At 52.7% G+C, this 23971-nt stretch overlaps 1 protein-coding gene across 1 annotated transcript in view; it reads right to left on the reverse strand.

The window, feature by feature from the left end:
• LOC138521257 (myosin-7) overlaps nt 1-23971 on the reverse strand; it is a 67452-nt gene that overhangs the window by 22066 nt on the left and 21415 nt on the right. Inside the window, exons 13-19 of the mRNA XM_069633954.1 lie at nt 17518-17636; nt 15946-16095; nt 12338-12508; nt 11652-11961; nt 5233-5303; nt 447-534; nt 57-174 (exon numbers count right to left, since the gene is read on the reverse strand). Of these exons, the coding sequence (XP_069490055.1) occupies nt 57-174; nt 447-534; nt 5233-5303; nt 11652-11961; nt 12338-12508; nt 15946-16095; nt 17518-17636 (1027 nt within the window). The remainder of the gene's footprint in view (nt 1-56; nt 175-446; nt 535-5232; nt 5304-11651; nt 11962-12337; nt 12509-15945; nt 16096-17517; nt 17637-23971) is intronic.

Raw genomic sequence — 23971 nt, forward strand, 5'->3', positions numbered from 1 at the left:
GCTGCAATCGCCCCTCTCCTTCAGAGGCACGCGTGGATCTTCAGACGGTCTCTCACCTCTGCCGGAAGTCTCCATAGAGGATCCTGTTGGGAAACCCCTTCCGGCAGATTCGGATCCCCTCCAGGACACCGTTGCAGCGAAGCTGGTGCATGACCAGGCGGTTATCCATGACACCTGCAGCCGCAACAGAGACAAAATGGTGAACGGAAGGACAAGATGCAGCGGGGAGAAGGGAACAAAACTATCCTGGCATGTCAGAGGGGGGCGCTGGTGAGCTGAGTGTGTGAAGCAGAGAAGGGGTGCTGTAGGGTGGGTGGGGAGGCCCGCCCGGATTCCACCGCCCCCCCAGGACTGCGAGGCCCCCCAGATCTCAGTGGCATCTGTGCCGGAGAGGTGCATGGGTCTGGGGGAGCGGGTCCCCCACACTGGCAGATGGGCTGACTGACCTGGAGATTTGGTCTCATTGGGGATGATGCACCGCACGAAGTGGGGGTGTGTCGAGCGCAGGTTAGTCATCAGCTTGTTCAGGTTTTCCTAAAAGAATAGAAAAGGAATGTCAGGTGGCATAAAAGAAAGAAGCACGGGGTAGAGAGCAGAGAGAAAGAAAAAGGCGAGGCGCTAGAAAGCCACTGTGAAGGCTTGAGGAGCAGCCTGAGAAGCAGAGACACGTGTGAGCAGGAAAGAGGTGCAGGGGGCACGGTGAGGCACGGGAGCTAAGTGGAAGGAGAGAGACGCGAGCAAGATGAGGACTGAGCAGGAAAGAGGTGCAGGGGACACGGTGAGGCACGGGAGCTAAGTGGAAGGAGAGAGACGGGAGCAAGATGAGGACTGAGCAGGAAAGAGGTGCAGGGGACACGGTGAGGCACGGGAGGTAAGTGGAAGGAGAAAGACGCGAGGAAGAAGAGAAATAAGTATGAAAGAGGTGCAGGGGACACAGTGAGGCACGGGAAGTAAGTGGAAGGAGAAAGACGCGAGGAAGATGAGGACTGAGCAGGAAAGAGGTGCAGGGGACACGGTGAGGCACGGGAGGTAAGTGGAAGGAGAGAGACGCGAGGAAGATGAGGACTGAGCAGGAAAGAGGTGCAGGGGGCACGGTGAGGCACGGGAGCTAAGTGGAAGGAGAGAGACGCGAGGAAGATGAGGACTGAGCAGGAAAGAGGTGCAGGGGACACGGTGAGGCACGGGAGCTAAGTGGAAGGAGAGAGACGCGAGGAAGATGAGGACTGAGCAGGAAAGAGGTGCAGGGGACACGGTGAGGCACGGGAGGTAAGTGGAAGGAGAGAGACGCGAGGAAGATGAGGACTGAGCAGGAAAGAGGTGCAGGGGACACGGTGAGGCACGGGAGGTAAGTGGAAGGAGAGAGACGCGAGGAAGATGAGGACTGAGCAGGAAAGAGGTGCAGGGGACACGGTGAGGCACGGGAGGTAAGTGGAAGGAGAGAGACGCGAGGAAGATGAGGACTGAGCAGGAAAGAGGTGCAGGGGACACGGTGAGGCACGGGAGGTAAGTGGAAGGAGAAAGACGCGAGGAAGAAGAGAAATAAGTATGAAAGAGGTGCAGGGGACACAGTGAGGCACGGGAAGTAAGTGGAAGGAGAAAGACGCGAGGAAGATGAGGACTGAGCAGGAAAGAGGTGCAGGGGACACGGTGAGGCACGGGAGGTAAGTGGAAGGAGAGAGACGCGAGGAAGATGAGGAATGAGCAGGAAAGAGGTGCAGGGGACACGGTGAGGCACGGGAGGTAAGTGGAAGGAGAAAGACGCGAGGAAGAAGAGAAATAAGTATGAAAGAGGTGCAGGGGACACAGTGAGGCACGGGAAGTAAGTGGAAGGAGAAAGACGCGAGGAAGATGAGGACTGAGCAGGAAAGAGGTGCAGGGGACACGGTGAGGCACGGGAGGTAAGTGGAAGGAGAGAGACGCGAGGAAGATGAGGACTGAGCAGGAAAGAGGTGCAGGGGACACGGTGAGGCACGGGAGGTAAGTGGAAGGAGAAAGACGCAAGGAAGATGAGGACTGAGCAGGAAAGAGGTGCAGGGGGCACGGTGAGGCACGGGAGGTAAGTGGAAGGAGAGAGACGCGAGGAAGATGAGGACTGAGCAGGAAAGAGGTGCAGGGGACACAGTGAGGCACGGGAGGTAAGTGGAAGGAGAAAGACGCGAGGAAGAAGAGAAATAAGTATGAAAGAGGTGCAGGGGACACAGTGAGGCACGGGAAGTAAATGGAAGGAGAAAGACGCGAGGAAGATTAGGACTGAGCAGGAAAGAGGTGCAGGGGACACGGTGAGGCACGGGAGGTAAGTGGAAGGAGAGAGACGCGAGGAAGATGAGGACTGAGCAGGAAAGAGGTGCAGGGGACACGGTGAGGCACGGGAGGTAAGTGGAAGGAGAAAGACGCGAGGAAGATGAGGACTGAGCAGGAAAGAGGTGCAGGGGGCACGGTGAGGCACGGGAGCTAAGTGGAAGGAGAAAGACGCGAGGAAGATGAGGACTGAGCAGGAAAGAGGTGCAGGGGACACGGTGAGGCACGGGAGGTAAGTGGAAGGAGAAAGACGCGAGGAAGAAGAGAAATAAGTATGAAAGAGGTGCAGGGGACACAGTGAGGCACGGGAAGTAAGTGGAAGGAGAGAGACGCGAGGAAGATGAGGACTGAGCAGGAAAGAGGTGCAGGGGGCACGGTGAGGCACGGGAGCTAAGTGGAAGGAGAGAGACGCGAGGAAGATGAGGACTGAGCAGGAAAGAGGTGCAGGGGGCACGGTGAGGCACGGGAGCTAAGTGGAAGGAGAGAGACGCGAGGAAGATGAGGACTGAGCAGGAAAGAGGTGCAGGGGGCACGGTGAGGCACGGGAGCTAAGTGGAAGGAGAGAGACGCGAGGAACATGAGGACTGAGCAGGAAAGAGGTGCAGGGGACACGGTGAGGCACGGGAGGTAAGTGGAAGGAGAAAGACGCGAGGAAGATGAGGACTGAGCAGGAAAGAGGTGCAGGGGACACGGTGAGGCACGGGAGGTAAGTGGAAGGAGAGAGACGCGAGGAAGATGAGGACTGAGCAGGAAAGAGGTGCAGGGGACACGGTGAGGCACGGGAGGTAAGTGGAAGGAGAAAGACGCGAGGAAGAAGAGAAATAAGTATGAAAGAGGTGCAGGGGACACAGTGAGGCACGGGAAGTAAGTGGAAGGAGAGAGACGCGAGGAAGATGAGGACTGAGCAGGAAAGAGGTGCAGGGGGCACGGTGAGGCACGGGAGCTAAGTGGAAGGAGAGAGACGCGAGGAAGATGAGGACTGAGCAGGAAAGAGGTGCAGGGGGCACGGTGAGGCACGGGAGCTAAGTGGAAGGAGAGAGACGCGAGGAAGATGAGGACTGAGCAGGAAAGAGGTGCAGGGGACACGGTGAGGCACGGGAGCTAAGTGGAAGGAGAGAGACGCGAGGAAGATGAGGACTGAGCAGGAAAGAGGTGCAGGGGGCACGGTGAGGCACGGGAGCTAAGTGGAAGGAGAGAGACGCGAGGAAGATGAGGACTGAGCAGGAAAGAGGTGCAGGGGACACGGTGAGGCACGGGAGGTAAGTGGAAGGAGAGAGACGCGAGGAAGATGAGGACTGAGCAGGAAAGAGGTGCAGGGGACACGGTGAGGCACGGGAGCTAAGTGGAAGGAGAGAGACGCGAGCAAGATGAGGACTGAGCAGGAAAGAGGTGCAGGGGGCACGGTGAGGCACGGGAGCTAAGTGGAAGGAGAGAGACGCGAGCAAGATGAGGACTGAGCAGGAAAGAGGTGCAGGGGACACGGTGAGGCACGGGAGGTAAGTGGAAGGAGAGAGACGCGAGGAAGATGAGGACTGAGCAGGAAAGAGGTGCAGGGGGCACGGTGAGGCACGGGAGCTAAGTGGAAGGAGAGAGACGCGAGGAAGATGAGGACTGAGCAGGAAAGAGGTGCAAGGGGCACGGTGAGGCACGGGAGGTAAGTGGAAGGAGAAAGACGCGAGGAAGATGAGGACTGAGCAGGAAAGAGGTGCAGGGGCACGGTGAGGCACGGGAGCTAAGTGGAAGGAGAAAGACGCGAGGAAGATGAGGACTGAGCAGGAAAGAGGTGCAGGGGACACGGTGAGGCACGGGAGGTAAGTGGAAGGAGAAAGACGCGAGGAAGAAGAGAAATAAGTATGAAAGAGGTGCAGGGGACACAGTGAGGCACGGGAAGTAAGTGGAAGGAGAAAGACGCGAGGAAGATGAGGACTGAGCAGGAAAGAGGTGCAGGGGACACGGTGAGGCACGGGAGGTAAGTGGAAGCAGAGAGACGCGAGGAAGATGAGGACTGAGCAGGAAAGAGGTGCAGGGGATACGGTGAGGCACGGGAGCTAAGTGGAATGAGAAAGACGCGAGGAAGATGAGGACTGAGCAGGAAAGAGGTGCAGGGGGCACGGTGAGGCACGGGAGGTAAGTGGAAGCAGAGAGACGCGAAGAAGATGAGGACTGAGCAGGAAAGAGGTGCAGGGGACACGGTGAGGCACGGGAGGTAAGTGGAAGGAGAGAGACGCGAGGAAGATTAGGACTGAGCAGGAAAGAGGTGCAGGGGACACGGCGAAGCACGGGAGGTAAGTGGAAGGAGAGAGACGCGAGGAAGATGAGGACTGAGCAGGAAAGAGGTGCAGGGGACATTGCGAAGCACGGGAGGTAAGTGGAAGGAGAGAAACGTGATGAAAAAGGAGAATGCGTAGTAAATGCCAGAGTATTTCCACACCACCGCCCCTATACCTCACACCGCCTTCCCTATACCCCACACCACCGCCGCTATACCCCACACCACCGTCCCTATACCTCACACCACTGCCCCTATGCCCCACACCACCGCCCCTATGCCCCACACCACCTCCCCTATACCCTAAACATCCTCCCCTATACCCCACACCACTGCCCCTATGCCCCACACCACCTTCCCTATACCCCACACCACTGCCCCTATGCCCCACACCACAGTCCTATACCCCACACCACTGTCCCTATACCCCACACCACCGCCCCTATGCCCCACACCACCTCCCCTATACCCCACACCACCATCCCTATACCCCACACCAGCATCCCTATACCCCACACTACCGCCCCTATGCCACACACCACCTCCCCTATACCCCACACCACCTCCCCTATACCCCACATCACAGCCCCTATACCCCCACACCACCTCCTCTATACCCATTGGCATCTAGCCCCACGCTCCGCCCTCATTTCCCTCAAGCGTACCCGGTGCAGGGCGGACACTGTCTGGAAAGAAGAGCCCTTCTTCTTAGCGCCTTTGCCTTTGGCCACTTGTTCTGTTATTCGTTTTTTGAAAAAAAGAGAAAAGTACATGCGTAATGTTGAAAATGTTAACTCACATTATGTTAGCAGCAACTCTTACACCTCAAGGAATCCGGCCCAGGCTGCTCTCGTCCACTCGATTATGCGAGGAGAACTCTTACACCCCAAGGAATCCGACCCAGGCTACTCTCATCCAGTCTTATTACACGAGGAGAACTCTTACACCGCAAGGAATCCGACCCAGGCTGCTCAGGCTACTCTCGTCCAGTCTTATTACACGAGAAGAACTCTTACACCCCAAGGAATCCGACCCAGGCTACTCTCATCCAGTCTTATTACACGAGGAGAACTCTTACACCGCAAGGAATCCGACCCAGGCTGCTCAGGTTACTCTCGTCCAGTCTTATTACACGAGAAGAACTCTTACACCGCAAGGAATCGGACCCAGCCTGCTCAGGCTACTCTCGTCCAGTCTTATTACACGAGAAGAACTCTTACACCACAAGGAATCCGACCCAGGCTGCTCAGGCTACTCTCGTCCAGTCTTATTACACGAGGAGAACTCTTACACCCCAAGGAATCCGACCCAGGCTACTCTCGTCCAGTCTTATTACGCGAGGAGAACTCTTACACCGCAAGGAATCCGACCCAGGCTACTATCGTCCACTCTTATTACGCGAGGAGAACTCTTACACCTCAAGGAATCGGATGCAGGCTGCTCTTGTCCACTCTTATTATGCGAGGAGAACTGTTACACCACAAGGAATCCGACCCAGGCTACTCTCGTCCAGTCTTATTATGCGAGGAGAACTCTTACACCCCACGGAATCCGACCCAGGCTGCTCTCGTCCAGTCTTATTACGCGAGGAGGACTCCTACACCACAAGGAATCCGACCCAGGCAACTCTCATCCAGTCTTATTATGCGAGGAGAACTCTTACATCCCAAGGAATCTGACCCAGGCTACTCTCGTCCAGTCTTATTACGCGAGGAGAACTCTTACACCCCAAGGAATCCGACCCAGGCTACTCTCGTCCACTCTTATTATGTGAGAACTCTTACACCCCAAGGAATCCGACCCAGGCTACTCTCGTCCAGTCTTATTACGCGAGGAGAACTCTTACACCGCAAGGAATCCGAACCAGGCTACTATCGTCCACTCTTATTATGCAAGGAGAACTCTTACACCTCAAGTAATCCGACCCAGGCTGCTCTTGTCCACTCTTATTATGCGGGGAGAACTCTTACACCACAAGGAATCCGACCCAGGCTACTCTCGTCCAGTCTTATTATGCGAGGAGAACTCTTACACCACAATGAATCCGACCCAGGCTACTCTCGTCCAGTCTTATTTTCGCGAGGAGAACTCTTACACCACAAGGAATCCCACCCAGGCTACTCACGTCCACTCTTAGTATGCGAGGAGAACTCTTACACCACAAGGAATCTGACCCAGGCTACTCACGTCCACTCTTAGTATGCGAGGAGAACTCTTACACCACAAGGAATCCGACCCAGGCTACTCACGTCCACTCTTAGTATGCGAGGAGAACTCTTACACCACAAGGAATCTGACCCTGGCTGCTCAGGCTACTCTTGTCCACTCTTATTATGCCAGAACGTTTTCACCTCAAACATACAGAGTCCTCTCACCACTTAACATCATGACGGATCACTCTTTTTACACTTCAAAGAACAACACCGTGGGTGGTTTTACACACTTGTGTAATGGGAAGCGCACTATGACACCTCAAAGTATCCGATCCATTGTGCCCTTATCCACTTATTACGTATCACAAGTGTCCTTACACCTCAAAGAGTCACACCCAGACAGCCCTTATTCACTCACATGGTGTGGGGAGTATCCTTACAACCAGAATAATCAGACCCAGGCTGCGCCTACTCACGCAAATCATACGAGGAGCTCGCCTTCACCTACAGGAATCAGGCTCTGCTGAATGGGGTGAGTCGGGCATCTCAAGAGCGGGTCCCCGGCGGAGAACTACTAGCTCACGCAAATCATGTGAGGAGCTCGCCTTCACCTACAGGAATCAGGCTCTGCTGAATGGGGTGAGTCGGGCATCTCAAGAGCGGGACCCCGGCGGAGAACTACTAGCTCACGCAAATCATGCGAGGAGCTCGCCTTCACCTACAGGAATCAGGCTCGGCTGAATGTGGTCAGTCGGGCATCTCAAGAGCGGGTCCCCGGCGGAGAACTACCAGCTCACGCAAATCATGCGAGGAGCTCGCCTGCACCTAAAGGAATCCGGCTCGGCTGAATGTGGTCAGTCGGGCATCTCAAGAGCGGGTCCCCGGCGGAGAACTACTAGCTCACGCAAATCATGCGAGGAGCTCGCCTTCACCTAAAGGAATCCGGCTCGGCTGAATGGGGTGAGTAGGGCATCTCAAGAGCGGGTCCCCGGCGGAGAACTACTAGCTCACGCAAATCATGCGAGGAGCTCGCCTTCACCTACAGGAATCAGGCTCGGCTGAATGTGGTCAGTCGGGCATCTCAAGAGCGGGTCCCCGGCGGAGAACTACTAGCTCACGCAAATCATGCAAGGAGCTCGCCTTCACCTACAGGAATCAGGCTCGGCTGAATGGGGTGAGTAGGGCATCTCAAGAGCGGGTCCCCGGCGGAGAACTACTAGCTCACGCAAATCATGCGAGGAGCTCGCCTTCACCTACAGGAATCAGGCTCGGCTGAATGTGGTCAGTCGGGCATCTCAAGAGCGGGTCCCCGGCGGAGAACTACCAGCTCACGCAAATCATGCGAGGAGCTCGCCTGCACCTAAAGGAATCCGGCTCGGCTGAATGTGGTCAGTCGGGCATCTCAAGAGCGGGTCCCCGGCGGAGAACTACCAGCTCACGCAAATCATGCGAGGAGCTCGCCTTCACCTAAAGGAATCCGGCTCGGCTGAATGGGGTGAGTCGGGCATCTCAAGAGCGGGTCCCCGGCGGAGAACTACCAGCTCACGCAAATCATGCGAGGAGCTCGCCTTCACCTACAGGAATCAGGCTCGGCTGAATGTGGTCAGTCGGGCATCTCAAGAGCGGGTCCCCGGCGGAGAACTACTAGCTCACGCAAATCATGCGAGGAGCTCGCCTTCACCTACAGGAATCAGGCTCGGCTGAATGGGGTGAGTAGGGCATCTCAAGAGCGGGTCCCCGGCGGAGAACTACTAGCTCACGCAAATCATGCGAGGAGCTCGCCTTCACCTACAGGAATCAGGCTCGGCTGAATGTGGTCAGTCGGGCATCTCAAGAGCGGGTCCCCGGCGGAGAACTACTAGCTCACGCAAATCATGCGAGGAGCTCGCCTTCACCTAAAGGAATCCGGCTCGGCTGAATGGGGTGAGTAGGGCATCTCAAGAGCGGGTCCCCGGCGGAGAACTACTAGCTCACGCAAATCATGCGAGGAGCTCGCCTGCACCTAAAGGAATCAGGCTCGGCTGAATGGGGTGAGTAGGGCATCTCAAGAGCGGGTCCCCGGCGGAGAACTACTAGCTCACGCAAATCATGCGAGGAGCTTGCCTTCATCTACAGGAATCCGGCTCGGCTGAATGGGGTGAGTAGGGCATCTCAAGAGTGGGTCCCCGGTGGAGAACTACTAGCTCACGCAAATCATGTGAGGAGCTCGCCTTCACCTACAGGAATCAGGCTCGGCTGAATGTGGTCAGTCGGGCATCTCAAGAGCGGGTCCCCGGCGGAGAACTACTAGCTCACGCAAATCATGTGAGGAGCTCGCCTGCACCTAAAGGAATCAGGCTCGGCTGAATGGGGTGAGAAGGGCATCTCAAGAGCGGGTCCCCGGTGGAGAACTACTAGCTCACGCAAATCATGGGAGGAGCTTGCCTTCACCTAAAGGAATCCGGCTCGGCTGAATGGGGTGAGTAGGGCATCTCAAGAGTGGGTCCCCGGTGGAGAACTACTAGCTCACGCAAATCATGTGAGGGGCTCGCCTGCACCTACAGGAATCAGTCTCAGCTGAATGGGGTGAGTAGGGCATCACAAAGAGCGGGGCCCTGGCGGAGAACTATTTGTGGGGCGCCAGCGGAGAACTAATAGCTCTCGCAAATCAGGTTAGAAGACCTCTCACTCTATAAAGAACGACCCAACCTATCAGCAAAGGGGGCAGGCAGTCCCTGTTAATGATTTAGGTTGTTGTTCCCTCTGCGGCATTTAGCCAGAGACGGGTGCAGTGCTGTCTGGCCTGGCAAGTATAGTCCTCGAAGCGGGGGCATATGCACTTCCTTTCCCGTGCCCTGTGTGCCCAATTGATTTGCAGTGCAAACAGCCCATGCTGGGCTCTGTTGTCTCTTGCCGTCAGCTGGGCCAGCCCAGATGGATCTCTCTGGGGTCTGTCAGGTTATGGTAACACCTTACAGACAAACAGGCCTCCACGCTTCCAGGGAACCCCGAAGCACATCTCTTGCTCCTCATGCAACCATTCGCTGAACCACTTCAGGACTTCTCTGTGAGTACTACAGGCTGCCCACACCGGCGTAAGCTCGTTCTCGGGCGCGTTAAGAAAGTGCCCCTTTCTGATCAGCGCTGCGCTTTGATTATTGCACACGGACTCATCAGGCATGGACACTACCACAAACCTCACCCGCAGCCCTCATTCTCTTTTTGACCTGTACAATGCTGGTCTTTGGGCCGGCTCTCGGCGGATCCGAGATCCGGCACCAGACGTGTAGCCGGATCTCGGGATCCGGCCGGAGTCAGCCGCCCAAGCCCATGAACCACAATGGAATAATAAAAAATGTTTTAAAAGTGCCTGCGACAGCAGCATTGCCTTTACTGATGGCACTTTCTTTTTAAAAGAAAGTTTTCAGATGTCCAGTAGCAGCCCCACCCCCTCAAGACCACGCCCCCTCGGGCACCATACCCACCCCCAAACTCCTCCCCCACGCCAGCCCTTGTGGGATCCCCCACCACATTGTTTCCTTTAATCACGCTCTCTCTTTGCCCCACCCTCTCCTCTCGCCCTTTGGTATTGCCTCACAGACCAAGGACTGGATACTCCAGCCCACTCTTCGGACAAGTCTCCGCCCTATTAGACCACCACGGTGGTGAATGGTGCAGCTTTTAAAACTCTTAACTAAACATAAAAAGTATAAAACCGGCCTGTGATTCCTGAGAAATGTGTTTTTTTTTAAATATGTATTTTTGAAGCCTCACTTCTTTTATCTCCTGAATGTGGCGCTGTGTTTGGAAATGGAAACACATTCCTGTCTGTCTGTGGCGGGTCGCGGCACCTTTTAGGCGACTTGCCAAGAAGAGCACTAAAGAAAGCAAAGACCTGTAGCAATGCCTTGATTGGGGGAATGTGAGAAATGGGAGACTCCCGAGTTCCTTTTGGCTGGAGATATGCGCATTAGTTATTAGCCTAATCCTAGCGCCCACATCTATTTGGGGCAAAATCTGTTAAAAAAACTTTGATCGCCAAATATGTACATAGTTTATCCAGCAACTGCTGGTCATGTTCTGAACCCAATGCATATTTTACTCATTTAATTTTCAATTGTAAATATGTTCATGCTTTTCAGTCCAAAATATGGTCGCGCATGTAACCAATCTTTCATTTAGCAGAACCGCCAACGCTTGCCAATCTCATGATTGCCTCTATTGTTAACCCAGCGATAAGACATATTGACTCTGCTTCTTTACTAAACTTGTTTATAAGTGTTGCTTTTCAAAATATTACATGTAACTATCGCATAATACTTGGTGGAATTCTATCCGCTCCATCCATCGAATGGAAACATGTTGTGCTTCTTCATTTCACTAATTACATACATTTGATAGAAAATAGAATATGTTCATACATTATCGCAATACTCATGATTAAGTGATTACAACTTCTTTTAGTCATGTACTCCTAACCCACCCTTACCTCTTGTCTTATGTCCTGTTACTGTGTCTATGTTCTACCCTGTTTTGTCTTATTCATTACCCAGTTCTAATAAGTTATTTGGAATCAACCTATTCAATGTTTAGCATCAAATGTATACATTTTGACCCTTGAAATCAAATAATTGCGTTAAAATGGTTAACTGTTCTTGTTATATTTGCCTTTAGACTATTCTGTTAAAATAAAATGTAAAAAGAAAAAAAAAACTTTGATGAAATCTCCTGCGGCACAAACTCCCTGCTGTCTAGTTATTTCCTTATAGCGAAGGCGTGTACCCTTGGCCGGTCACTGACATCTGGCGGATACAGACAACTGAAGCCACTCAGATATATATGTGCAGAGACCTTTCGTGAAAGCTGTCAAGCATAGGGCTGAACAGAAGACAGGCAGGGAGAAGCGAGGAGAGGTACACAAATGTGATCCTTGCTATTGCGCCTGCTCTTACCTGAGTCTGCGCTTGCGTAGTTTGCAAACAAGAGTGCAAGCAGCTTGAGGGAGGATTTCTGGTACAGGCCAACCACCGTCTCGTTCAGGGGGTCCTTGTTTTTCTGCAGCCACCCAATGATGTTGTAGTCCACAGTACCCGCGTAGTGCATCAGTGCAAAGTGTGCCTCCGGCTTGCCCTTGGGGTTGCGTGGCTTCTGGAAGTTGGCCGATTTGCCCAAGTGGTTGTCGTAGAGCTTGGCCTTGAAGGTGGTGTCGGACGCTTTGGGGAACATGCACTCTTCCTCCAGGATGGACATGATGCCCATGGGCTGTAACGAAAGCCAGGTCAGGTAAGTGAGATATCAGTGTGTATTCCAGCACTAGGCTCTCCTAATGGGTAAAAGCAGGACCTATATACCCCAAAGAGACCCAATTCATTATTGGAGGTGTGAATACTCAGATATATACCTCCATCCAACTCACCTGCAAGATAAGATCTGAGCATTCCTGTGATTAAGCCTTGTCCCTATTGTTTCTATAAAGCTTCTATATCACTCTACGGCCCCAGAACTTTCAACCTTCCAAGCAGTGAATGCAAGCTTGCATGGATCCCCTCCATTCCTCGCGCCTCACTCCATTCCTTGATCCTGCCACCAACCCTTCGATTAAGTCTATTTTCTCTCTGTGGCCCTTTGCCACACCCACCTTCTCGATGAGGTCGATGCAGGCCTGTAGGTCCATGCCGAAGTCGATGAACTCCCATTCAATGCCTTCCTTCTTGTACTCCTCCTGCTCCAGCACGAACATGTGATGGTTGAAGAACTGCTGCAGCTTCTCGTTGGTGAAGTTAATGCAGAGCTGCTCAAAGCTGTTGAACTGTTTGGGGACAAAAAAAAGAACGAGTCAGACCTGCAACCATGGGAAGGAGGAGATGCTTTTGGCTTGTGTGAGAAACTGGAGGGCAGGCAAGGTGCACAGAACTCCTCTGATCTTAACCTACCAACCCCCAACCAGCTTCAACACCATTCCCTGCAGCCCTTCCCCCACTGGCGTTACTGCCACACTGCCAGCAGACTCCCACAGGAGAACACTCCGGCTCTACCCCTACCCAGCCTCATTACAGCACAGGCTTTTATCCACCCACCCTACAGCTCCCACGTGTTCAGCGTTTCTGCAAAGCCACCAACATCCAGCATACCTAGTCATGCCTCTACATGCCCGCTTGGCAGCCAGCCCTCCTACACATTTCCACAAAGCTCCGCATCAGACAGCACCCCAACACCATGTCCTTCTTGAGGGTGCCTACACCGTTATCTACAGCTTCCGTGAAGGCAGTGCTTCTACACCATCCCCTACAGCTTGCCCACAGCCACCATTTCTACACGACGCCTTAGACAACCCAACCAAAGCCAGCCCTCCCACGCCAGTCCCCAAATGCTTGTTGGCGGCCATTGCTTTGACATGACTCCCTAAAGCGCATCGGTTTCCGACACTCTTACACAACCGCCTGCAGCTCCCAGAACCTTGGGAGACAGTGTCCCTGTATCCTTCCGTAAAGCGCCACTCCCTACAACTCACCCGCAAACCCCGCTCCTGTGTCTTTGTGCCTGCGGGATTCTTGATATTTGTGCAAGACAGGTGTGGCTTGGCCTTGATGCAATGAGAGCCATACACCTCAGAGATACTCTCATAAAATGTAGCTTTTCATATGCAACATGTTGTCCTGCATCCATATGTGTCTATGTTATGTGAGAGGTGGCGGCTAAATGCAGTCAGGTGGATTGCGGTGGGTGAACCTGCACTGTGTGGACCGTTCCTCGACCCCCCTGAACCCTAGATTACTCTATAGAGGCCGATGCACAGATATTCACTTACCTCCCCGCTGGGGCGGGGACTAGGAATGTCTGATAGTATGTGCTGGCCACTGGGTATTTGAAACGGCTTCCTCCAGGGGTGTTGCTAGGTCTGGAAAAGATCTGGGGTACGCCAATGTCGGGACGCGGGGCTAGATAGCCTTTTGGTTGTAGTTCCTGAGAGTCTATCCGGGGCTATAGCCCCCTACGCCCCCCTGATCCCCCAGCAACGCCTCCGGCTTGCTCTGCATCCGGGGGGCAGGCAGAGCAAGAGAGCTGCTGATGCCCGGTACTCATGTTGCAGAGAGTCTCCAAGTCACCTATGTGTCCCTCTACTCTTTTCAATGCGGCCACATACTTTGGGGCTCTCTGATGACATTTTCCTTCACACCCGTTTTGCCACAAAGACCTTAATCATAAATTCACAGGCCAGTACGGAAGTTGATATTTGTCCTCGAGTAGGACACAAAGGGCCTCATTACGAGGTCGGCGGTAAGGGGTTAATGGAAACGGTAAGGGTGTCGTTCCCGTTAACCCCTTACTGCCGCATTATGAGGTCCCTTAGCGGGACCCGCTAAGGGACCAGGGAGCTAATAACGGGCCGTTATTAGCAGGCCCGTTATTAGCTCCATCCCCATTGAGCCCTATGGGGGCTCGAATGGGAATGGGGAATGGATCTCAGAATGGCGACTTACCGGGTCCTCCAAGGTTAGAATGACCCGGTAAGTTCCTATTCCGAGAACCCGGACCCGGAATGCGGTAAGGCGGTAGCCATGGCGCTAATAGCACCATGGCTACCTCCAACCTCCTAATGGGGCCCAGTGAGCTAGATCATAGTTCTAGACCAGTGGTCTGCAAACTGTGGGGCTAGGCCCCATAGGGAGGTTGTCTGGAGGCGAGGGGTGCAAGGATCTACAAACGGGAGTACATGGACAGCTTTTAATAGGAAGTATAAGCAATAAGGTCTTGTTGGTTGGCGGGGGAGTGGCAAACAATTTTACTCAAGGAGGGACTCGGAACTTCCATGTTTTCATAGCCCTGTTCCAGACACTCCTGAAGGGGAGCGATCCCACAGAACAGGTAATTTGGTCATGCTAGTTCTCAGTCGAGGCGCTCCCACATGTTTGCAGATTTTGACATGACATTCCAATTGTTGGTCCCTCCAAGGGCCGCAGGAACCCTCCTGGCTATGATTGGTGGCGGGGGGGTCAAAGCAAGCACACCACCTTCTCTGGGATGGATTGTTGGATAGTGAAATGACTAGTCAGCCCTGGCAATCCAAGATAACTCTGATTGGCTTGCCAATAAAGTAGGGCATCGGCACCTCCATTCTTGGTAGCCCGTTGTAAGGCTTTGAAGGGCATGGGGTGTAGATTTGCATTCTCAAGCGATGTTGCTCACGGACCTCCAAGGATACATGCCGGACACACTGCAACTCTGGGCTTAAAGCCTTACATCCTCAACCATCTCCATAGAAATAAATATTGGACCCCCACTGAGCCTCAAAAACACCCTTTTAAAGGAGGTTGCGCTGGAATGAAATCAGTATGTTCTTGATCATCGCATGACTACCCTCCGTCTTACTGCGTTACACCCTGACTACTCTAGGTCCCTGCCCTTATGTAGGGCAGTATAATACACTATGGGCCTCATTACACGGTAGGCAGTAGCCATGGCGCTATTAGCGCCATGGCTACCCCCTTACCGCATTCCGGGTCCATGTTCCCGGAATAGGGACTTACCGGGTCATTCCGACCTTGGAGGACCCGGTAAGTCCCCATTCCGGGAACCATTCCCCATTCCCATTTGAGCCCCCATAGGGCTCAATGGGAATGGGGATGGAGCTAATCATGGGCCCGCTATTAGCTCTGAAGTCCCTCAACGGGTCCCTTGAACGTACCCGCTAAGGGACCTCGTAGTAGGGTGGTAAAGGATTGCCGGCACCGGTGCCCTTACCGGTGCCGGTAATCCCTTAGTGCCTACTGTGTAATGAGGCCCTATATCTCCATTTGGATATATAGCCACCATGTCCACCACTTTCTGATACTCAGAACCTCTGAAATGCTGAAATAATGTGCACTATTTTTTGTTTTTAGCTGAATAAATCAACTTTTTGCAATTTTATTTATCGCATATCAAAAAACGCAAAATTAATTACATTCTCATAATAGCAACATGTTTAAGGGCAAAAATGGCCTGAACTCAGATAATAATTAAAAGGTAAAAACCTAATGATATTTGAGAAAAAGAAAGGAAAAAAAGAAAAGAAAAAAAGAGGAAAAAAAGAAGGGGATCAGAAAACAACATTTAACTAAAACCCAAGCGAAACAGAACAATATCAGCTAAAAAGAATCTGATCAGAAGAGACCATTTGCAATAAAATATGAACACTCTTCTTCTAACAGTGCATAATTCAACAGTCAAAGTTGACCTCAGTATTCAAATTCACACATGACTCACATCGAAGATCTCAAAGCCGGCGATGTCCAGCACGCCAATGAAGTACTGCCGGGGCTGCTTGGTCTCCAGCGTGACGTTGATGCGGACCACCATCCAGAGGAACATCTTCTCATACACAGACTTGGCCAGGGCGCCGGTGGAGTAGGTCACCTGGAACGACAGATCCAATGGCACTGCTCATTCTCATGCACTATCTGATGGTGTGAGGGTCAGGCGAGTGCTGGCGCTAGCCCGGTGGGATTTAGCAGTCCATGTATTTGGTGCACAGTGGTGCGCATTGTGGTTGTGTGAGTGCAGAACGTAGTGCATTATAATTCTGTGAATGCAATTTCCTAAGCAGTGACTGTGTGAGGGCTGTCTGTAGTGTGCTGCGCTGGTTGCGCGAGTGCTGCCTTGGATGCAGCATAATGACAAGCGTGCTGATCCTGGATCATAGTGCCGGATTATCCATTAGGCCAAGCAGGCACCGGCCTCTGGGCCCCACTCCTTTTAGGGACCCCGCAACAACAGAGCGAATTAAAGCGGTGCAGAAAATTAAAGACGTATTCGGAGATCATTTGCGAGGGGGGCCGGCATTTGGACTCCCTAGGGGCCTCCCGAGGGTTTATTCCAGCACTGCTGCTTCACTGGGATTGCACAGGTTCTGGGTTTCTGGCTCCCTTCATGTGAATGCTGGTCTCACTGCGCTGTCATTTGCATCAACGGTGATTATAAACTACTGTGATTATCTGAGAGTCGGCCAGACCACTGTTATTATGTGACTACTGACTGTAGAGACGAATGGGATTCTGTCAGCCCTGGCAGCAGTACAGTGTAATCGCACGAGCTCTGACCCCAGCGTACTGTTATTATGTGACTACTGACTGTAGAGACGAATGGGATTCTGTCATTGCTGGCAGCAGTGCAGTGTAATCGCACGCGCTCTGACCCTAGTCCACTGTTATTTTGTGACTACTGACTGTAGAGACGAATGGGATTCTGTCAGCCCTGGCAGTAGTACAGTGTAATCGCACGAGCTCTGACCCCAGCGTACTGTTATTATGTGACTACTGACTGTAGAGACGAATGGGATTCTGTCAGCCCTGGCAGTAGTACAGTGTAATCGCACGAGCTCTGACCCCAGCGTACTGTTATTATGTGACTACTGACTGTAGAGACGAATGGGATTCTGTCATTGCTGGCAGCAGTGCAGTGTAATCGCACGAGCTCTGACCCTAGTCCACTGTTATTTTGTGACTACTGACTGTAGAGACGAATGGGATTCTGTCAGCGCTGGCCTTACTGCACTGACATTTGCATCAATGCTGATTATAAACTACTGTGATTATCTGGGAGTCAGCCAGACCACTGCAATTGTGTGAGTGTTGACTAGTCCACTGTTATTGTGTAACTACTGACTGTAGAGACGAATGTGATTCTGTCATTGCTGGCAGCAGTGCACTGTAATTGCACGAGCTCTGACCCTAGCGCACTGTGATTGTGTGGTGCAATGTGCTTGTGTATGTGCTGATGTTAGTGCATTGCGACTGGACCTGGTGCACAGCACGCCTGTTGATCGATGGCCGCTCTCACCTGCTGGACATTCTGCCCCTTGGTCACATACTCGTTGCCCACTTTCACCCGGGGGTGACAGAGACCCTTCAGCAGGTCCGCTGAGTTCAGACCCATGAGGTAGGCCGACTTGTCCGCCTCTGTCAAAAGAAGAATGGATTGAGCATGAATACCAGCCCTGAGTGTCAAGCAGCTGAGCAAAAGCCATACAATCCTCCAAGTACTCTCATTGCTTCTCGCATATCATCACGCACAGCGTATATACAATACCACACGTGGTGCGTCTATGAGAGAGAGAGAGAGAGAGAGGGGGACAGACAGACAGAGAGAGAGAGCGAGAGAGCGGCGCGGACTACAAACTAATGGCCTACATTACAAGTTCGGTTGCAGTGGTACAAACAGGTGGGGCCTACATTACAAGTTCGGTTGCAGTGGTACAAACAGGTGGGGCCTACATTACAAGTTCGGTTGCAGTGGTGCAAACAGGTGGGGCCTACATTACAAGTTCGGTTGCAGTGGTACAAACAGGTGACTCGCGCTACAAACTAATGGCCTACATTACAAGTTCGGTTGCAGTGGTGCAAACAGGTGGGGCCTACATTACAAGTTCGGTTGCAGTGGTACAAACAGGTGGGGCCTACATTACAAGTTCGGTTGCAGTGGTACAAACAGGTGACTCGCGCTACAAACTAATGGCCTACATTACAAGTTCGGTTGCAGTGGTGCAAACAGGTGGGGCCTACATTACAAGTTCGGTTGCAGTGGTACAAACAGGTGACGCGCGCTACAAACTAATGGCCTACATTACAAACAAGTTCGGTTGTAGTACTGTTTACTGCTTGTTTTAGCAATCCGCGTAGATATGGGCTTGTAAAACCCTAAGAGGGAATACCGCCTGCATGGTTGTGTCAGCTCCGACAAAATGGCGTTAGTGCTGCTGGTGATTTAACATCAGGGGAAACGTCAACATTGCCCAATGGTCTCTAATGAGACTTCAAAATGGGGAATAATGAGGATCTTACCACTAGGCAAAGAGGCGACTGTTACCACCGGTTGTATTGTTAATTCCTGTTGGGGTGTTACCACTACTAGTCCTGTCACCCTCGTAATGAGACTGAAGGCGCTTATATTATCAGAGGTGCAATAGTTTCCTATAGTGTGTAATCATATATTGCCATTGGTGTATATTGGTGAATTTGGCCGTTTCTGCGAAGAATTGCTGTCTGTGGTAATTAACATTACTACATGTGGCAATCCTTGAAATCCGCCTGATTACAAGAGACAGCCTAGGTTGGCACAAGAGATTGATCGACTGATTACGAAAACTTGCATAGCACAATCCATACCCGAGGGGTCTCCAGGCGCTGTTTTCCAGGACGCAGATGTCCAGAAATAGCAGATGCAGGGTTTCTAAAATCACCCTATAGTTTCATTTTTTTTTTTTTTAAACAATTTCTACCCTGGTTGTAGGGATGGAAATAGATTCTGCGCAGTAGCGGATCATAACACTACGGTGCACTTTTTTAGAATGCAGAAAATGGCCCTCTTTAAACCCTTTTTGTATTCCATTAGACAGGGGGCAGAAGGATGGCACCAGAGACGCCTACATTTCACCCACGTTGGTTGTCCTCGTGCAGAATTGTGTTTTCCAACAGCAAACGGATTGTCTTGTGCTTCCCTACACTACAGAAAACACTCTGCAAAAACGTCAGGGGACTTTATACAATATGCACTCCACCACTAGAGGGCCTGTAATCCTTGAATAGCGCAGCGATGCGCGGCATAAATCACAATAACATTACATAACTTGATGGAAAAACAGAAGATTTCCCGAGCCTACATGATCACTGCGCGGCTCAAAATACCACAACCAGAAAATCCAAAAGCGAAAAAGGAGCCGCGCAGTGATCAGGTAGATCACACATCTATGTGTCATTGCCCCAATCCCTGCTTTGCGACTACGGTGGGCATCCCTGCAATCCCTGAACCCATTACACCGTACTAAGGAGCAGGGGGCATCCCTGCAATCCCTGAACCCATTACACCGTACTAAGGAGCGGGGGGCAGCCCTGCAATCCCTGAACCCATTACACCGTACTAAGGAGCGGGGGGCAGCCCTGCAATCCCTGAACCCATTACACCGTACTAAGGAGCGGGGAGCAGCCCTGCAATCCCTGAACCCATTACACCGTACTAAGGAGCGTGGGGCAGCCCTGCAACCCATGAACCCAATACACCGTACTAAGGAGCGTGGGGCAGCCCTGCAACCCTGAACCCATTACACCGTACTAAGGAGCGGGGAGCAGCCCTGCAATCCCTGAACCCATTACACCGTACTAAGGAGCAGGGGGCATCCCTGCAATCCCTGAACCCATTACACCGTACTAAGGAGCGGGGGGCAGCCCTGCAATCCCTGAACCCATTACACCGTACTAAGGAGCGGGGAGCAGCCCTGCAATCCCTGAACCCATTACACCGTACTAAGGAGCGTGGGGCAGCCCTGCAACCCATGAACCCAATACACCGTACTAAGGAGCGTGGGGCAGCCCTGCAACCCTGAACCCATTACACCGTACTAAGGAGCGGGGAGCAGCCCTGCAATCCCTGAACCCATTACACCGTACTAAGGAGCGGGGAGCAGCCCTGCAATCCCTGAACCCATTACACCATACTAAGGAGCGGGGAGCAGCCCTGCAATCCCTGAACCCATTACACCGTACTAAGGAGCTTGGGGCACCCCTGCAACCCATGAACCCATTACACCGTACTAAGGAGCGGGGAGCAGCCCTGCAATCCCTGAACCCATTACACCGTACTAAGGAGCTTGGGGCACCCCTGCAACCCATGAACCCATTACACCGTACTAAGGAGCGGGGAGCAGCCCTGCAATCCCTGAACCCATTACACCGTACTAAGGAGCTTGGGGCACCCCTGCAACCCATGAACCCATTACACCGTACTAAGGAGCGTGGGGCAGCCCTGCAACCCTGAACCCATTACACTGTACTAAGGAGCGGGGAGCAGCCCTGCAATCCCTGAACCCATTACACCGTACTAAGGAGCGTGGGGCAGCCCTGCAATCCCTGAACCCATTACACCGTACTAAGGAGCGTGGGGCAGCCCTGCAACCCATGAACCCATTACACCGTACTAAGGAGCGTGGGGCAGCCCTGCAACCCTGAACCCATTACACCGTACTAAGGAGCGGGGAGCAGCCCTGCAATCCCTGAACCCATTACACCGTACTAAGGAGCGGGGGGCACCCCTGCAATCCCTGAACCCATTACACCGTACTAAGGAGCGGGGAGCAGCCCTGCAATCCCTGAACCCATTACACCGTACTAAGGAGTGTGGGGCAGCCCTGCAACCCATGAACCCAATACACCGTACTAAGGAGCGGGGGGCAGCCCTGCAATCCCTGAACCCATTACACTGTACTAAGGAGCGGGGAGCAGCCCTGCAATCCCTGAACCCATTACACCGTACTAAGGAGCGGGGAGCAGCCCTGCAATCCCTGAACCCATTACACCGTACTAAGGAGCGTGGGGCAGCCCTGCAACCCATGAACCCAATACACCGTACTAAGGAGCGGGGGGCAGCCCTGCAATCCCTGAACCCATTACACCGTACTAAGGAGCGGGCAGCAGCCCTGCAATCCCTGAACCCATTACACCGTACTAAGGAGCGGGGGGCACCCCTGCAACCCATGAACCCATTACACCGTACTAAGGAGCGTGGGGCAGCCCTGCAACCCTGAACCCATTACACCGTACTAAGGAGCGGGGGGCAGCCCTGCAACCCATGAACCCATTACACCGTACTAAGGAGCGTGGGGCAGCCCTGCAACCCTGAACCCATTATACGGTACTAAGGAGCTGGGGCAGCCCTGCAACCCATGAACCCATTATACGGTACTAAGGAGCTGGGGCACCCCTGCAACCCATGAACCCATTACACCGTACTAAGGAGCGTGGGGCAGCCCAGCAACCCATGAACCCATTATACCATACTAAGGAGCGGGGGGCAGCCCTGCAACTATTATACCGTACTAAGGAGCGGGGGCAGCCCTGCAACCCCTGAACCTATTATACCATACTAAGGAGCAGGGGACACCCCTGCAATCCCTGAACCCATTATACCGTACTAAGGAGCGGGGGGCACCCCTGCAACCCCTGAACCCATTATACCATACTAAGGAGCGGGGGGCAGCCCTGCAACCATTATACCGTACTAAGGAGCAGGGGACACCCCTGCAATCCCTGAACCCATTATACCGTACTAAGGATTGGGGGGCACCCCTGCAACCCATGAACCCATTATACAGTACTAAGGAGCGGGGGGCAGCCCTGCAACCATTATACCATACTAAGGAGCGGGGGACACCCCTGTAACCCCTGAACCCATTATACCGTACTAAGGAGCGCGCAGCAGCCCTGCAACCATTAGACCATACTAAGGAGAGGGGGCACCCCTGTAACCCCTGAACACATTATACCGTACTAAGGAGCGCAGGGCCAGCCCTGCAACCATTATACCGTACTAAGGAGCGGGGGACACCCCTGTAACCCCTGAACCATTATACCGTACTAAGGAGCGCTTTGAGATGACCTTAATGAGCTGCGATATGCTATACACGCAACCAACATAACATCATAAAAGGTGTATGTATTACCAGACACATGTAGATGATCATACACGCTGCGTGTCTGTTGTCATACCGACACACAGAATGTGTAACAGTAGTACTGCAGTGTACAAGGCTTTTAGATTCATATCCTGTGCATCCTTACGCCCTCTAGTGCCCGGGCTCCGAAACTGCATCCTTGTTTCCCTCAAAGTTAAAATCTGGCCACGAGCCCATGTGCGTGCATGGAAAGACGACTCTCTGTAACGTCGACCCGAAATTCCCAATACCCCACACATTTATGCCACCACCGTCTGTTGTACTTTTTCAACTTTGTAATGTATGTACATGGGTGAGATGTAGATTTCGACGCTGTTCAAATATTTCGAAGTGGTAAAATGCCGATTTAAAAATAAGAAATCACTGTGTAATGCACCTTGTTTTTTGATATACGTAGACAAAAGGGTCTTGAAAACGTATGCACCAACCTTGCTGCCCATACCCCTGCCCATGTCTCGCGATGGACTATCTCCCGAAACAGCCAGAGGCCTTTCCGTCTTTTTCTGTGTGGAAAGGCAGGCATGGAAAACAGTTCTTTCCTTTACTGTCTGCAACACAGATGGGTACACTAGTGCTGGACGCCTTGTGGGTCTGTACACAGATGGATACACTGCACACCACACCCAGTGCTGGACGCCTTATGGGTCTGTACACAGATGGATACACTGCACACCTCACCTGGTGCTGGACACCTTGTGGGTCTGTACACAGATGGATACACTGTACACACCACCTAGTGCTGGACACCTTGTGGGTCTGTACACAGATGGATACACTGTACACACCACCTAGTGCTGGACACCTTGTGGGTCTGTACGCAGATGGATACACTGTACACCTCACCTAGTGCTGGACTCCTTGTGGGTCTGTACACAGATGGATACACTGCACACCTCACCTAGTGCTGGACACATTATGGGTCTGTACACAGATGGATACACTGTACACACCACCTACTGCCGGACACCTTATGGGTCTGTACAAAGATTATACTACTGTACATACCACCTACTGCTGGACACTTTATGGGTCTGTACATAGATGATATGATGTGCTATGATATGGCATTTGTAATGTGCCTATACACACGTGTTTCAAGGCACAATGAGGCACGGAAGGGGGAACAGAGGGAGGACAGAGACAACGATCTTACTCGGCCAAGTGGCACTGAGATGCCGCAAGCGCAGGGGAGAGGGAGGGGAAAAGTGCCAGGGGAAAGGGGAGGGGGCAGTGCTGTACATGGTATCAAAACAATAACAAGAAATGTGGCCAGCAGGTGGCAGGTGCAAAGGTAAGTGCAGACAGCAGGTGTCCAAAAGGGCAGGTAGGGGGACTGTAGGGTTACAGATACAGGCCCAAGTGCAAAGGTTGCTGGGAGGCAGTGCATGTGTGCAACTGGGCGGGTAGGGACCTGGGTCCAAAATCAGAGGGTAGCCAGGTGACCAGTGCAGTATCAGACAGGAAATCAGCAGGGGAGAGGAAGAGAGAAGGCAGAAGCAAAGAGGAAGGTCTGGAGGTGCTTCAGGAACCAGAGATGGTTCTCCTCGAGTCTCACAGAGGCAGGGAGGCTGTTCCAGAGGGAGGCCCCAGCCGAAGATAGAGATCTACCACCAACTCATTGCTTGGAGAAGCGACTGACCCTGAGGGAGAAGGAGGTGGATGAGTGAATAGTTTAAGTGGGAAGGTATTTACGAAGAGAGACTTGGAGGTAGTGAGGCACCGGCCCCAGAAGGCCTTGTGGACAATGCAAAGGGTCTTGAACTTAATCCTTGCAGCCACCGGGAGCCAATA

Source organism: Ambystoma mexicanum, chromosome 13 (assembly GCF_040938575.1).
Source record: "Ambystoma mexicanum isolate Mex_15411 chromosome 13, UKY_AmexF1_1, whole genome shotgun sequence".
Lineage (NCBI taxonomy): Eukaryota > Metazoa > Chordata > Amphibia > Caudata > Ambystomatidae > Ambystoma > Ambystoma mexicanum.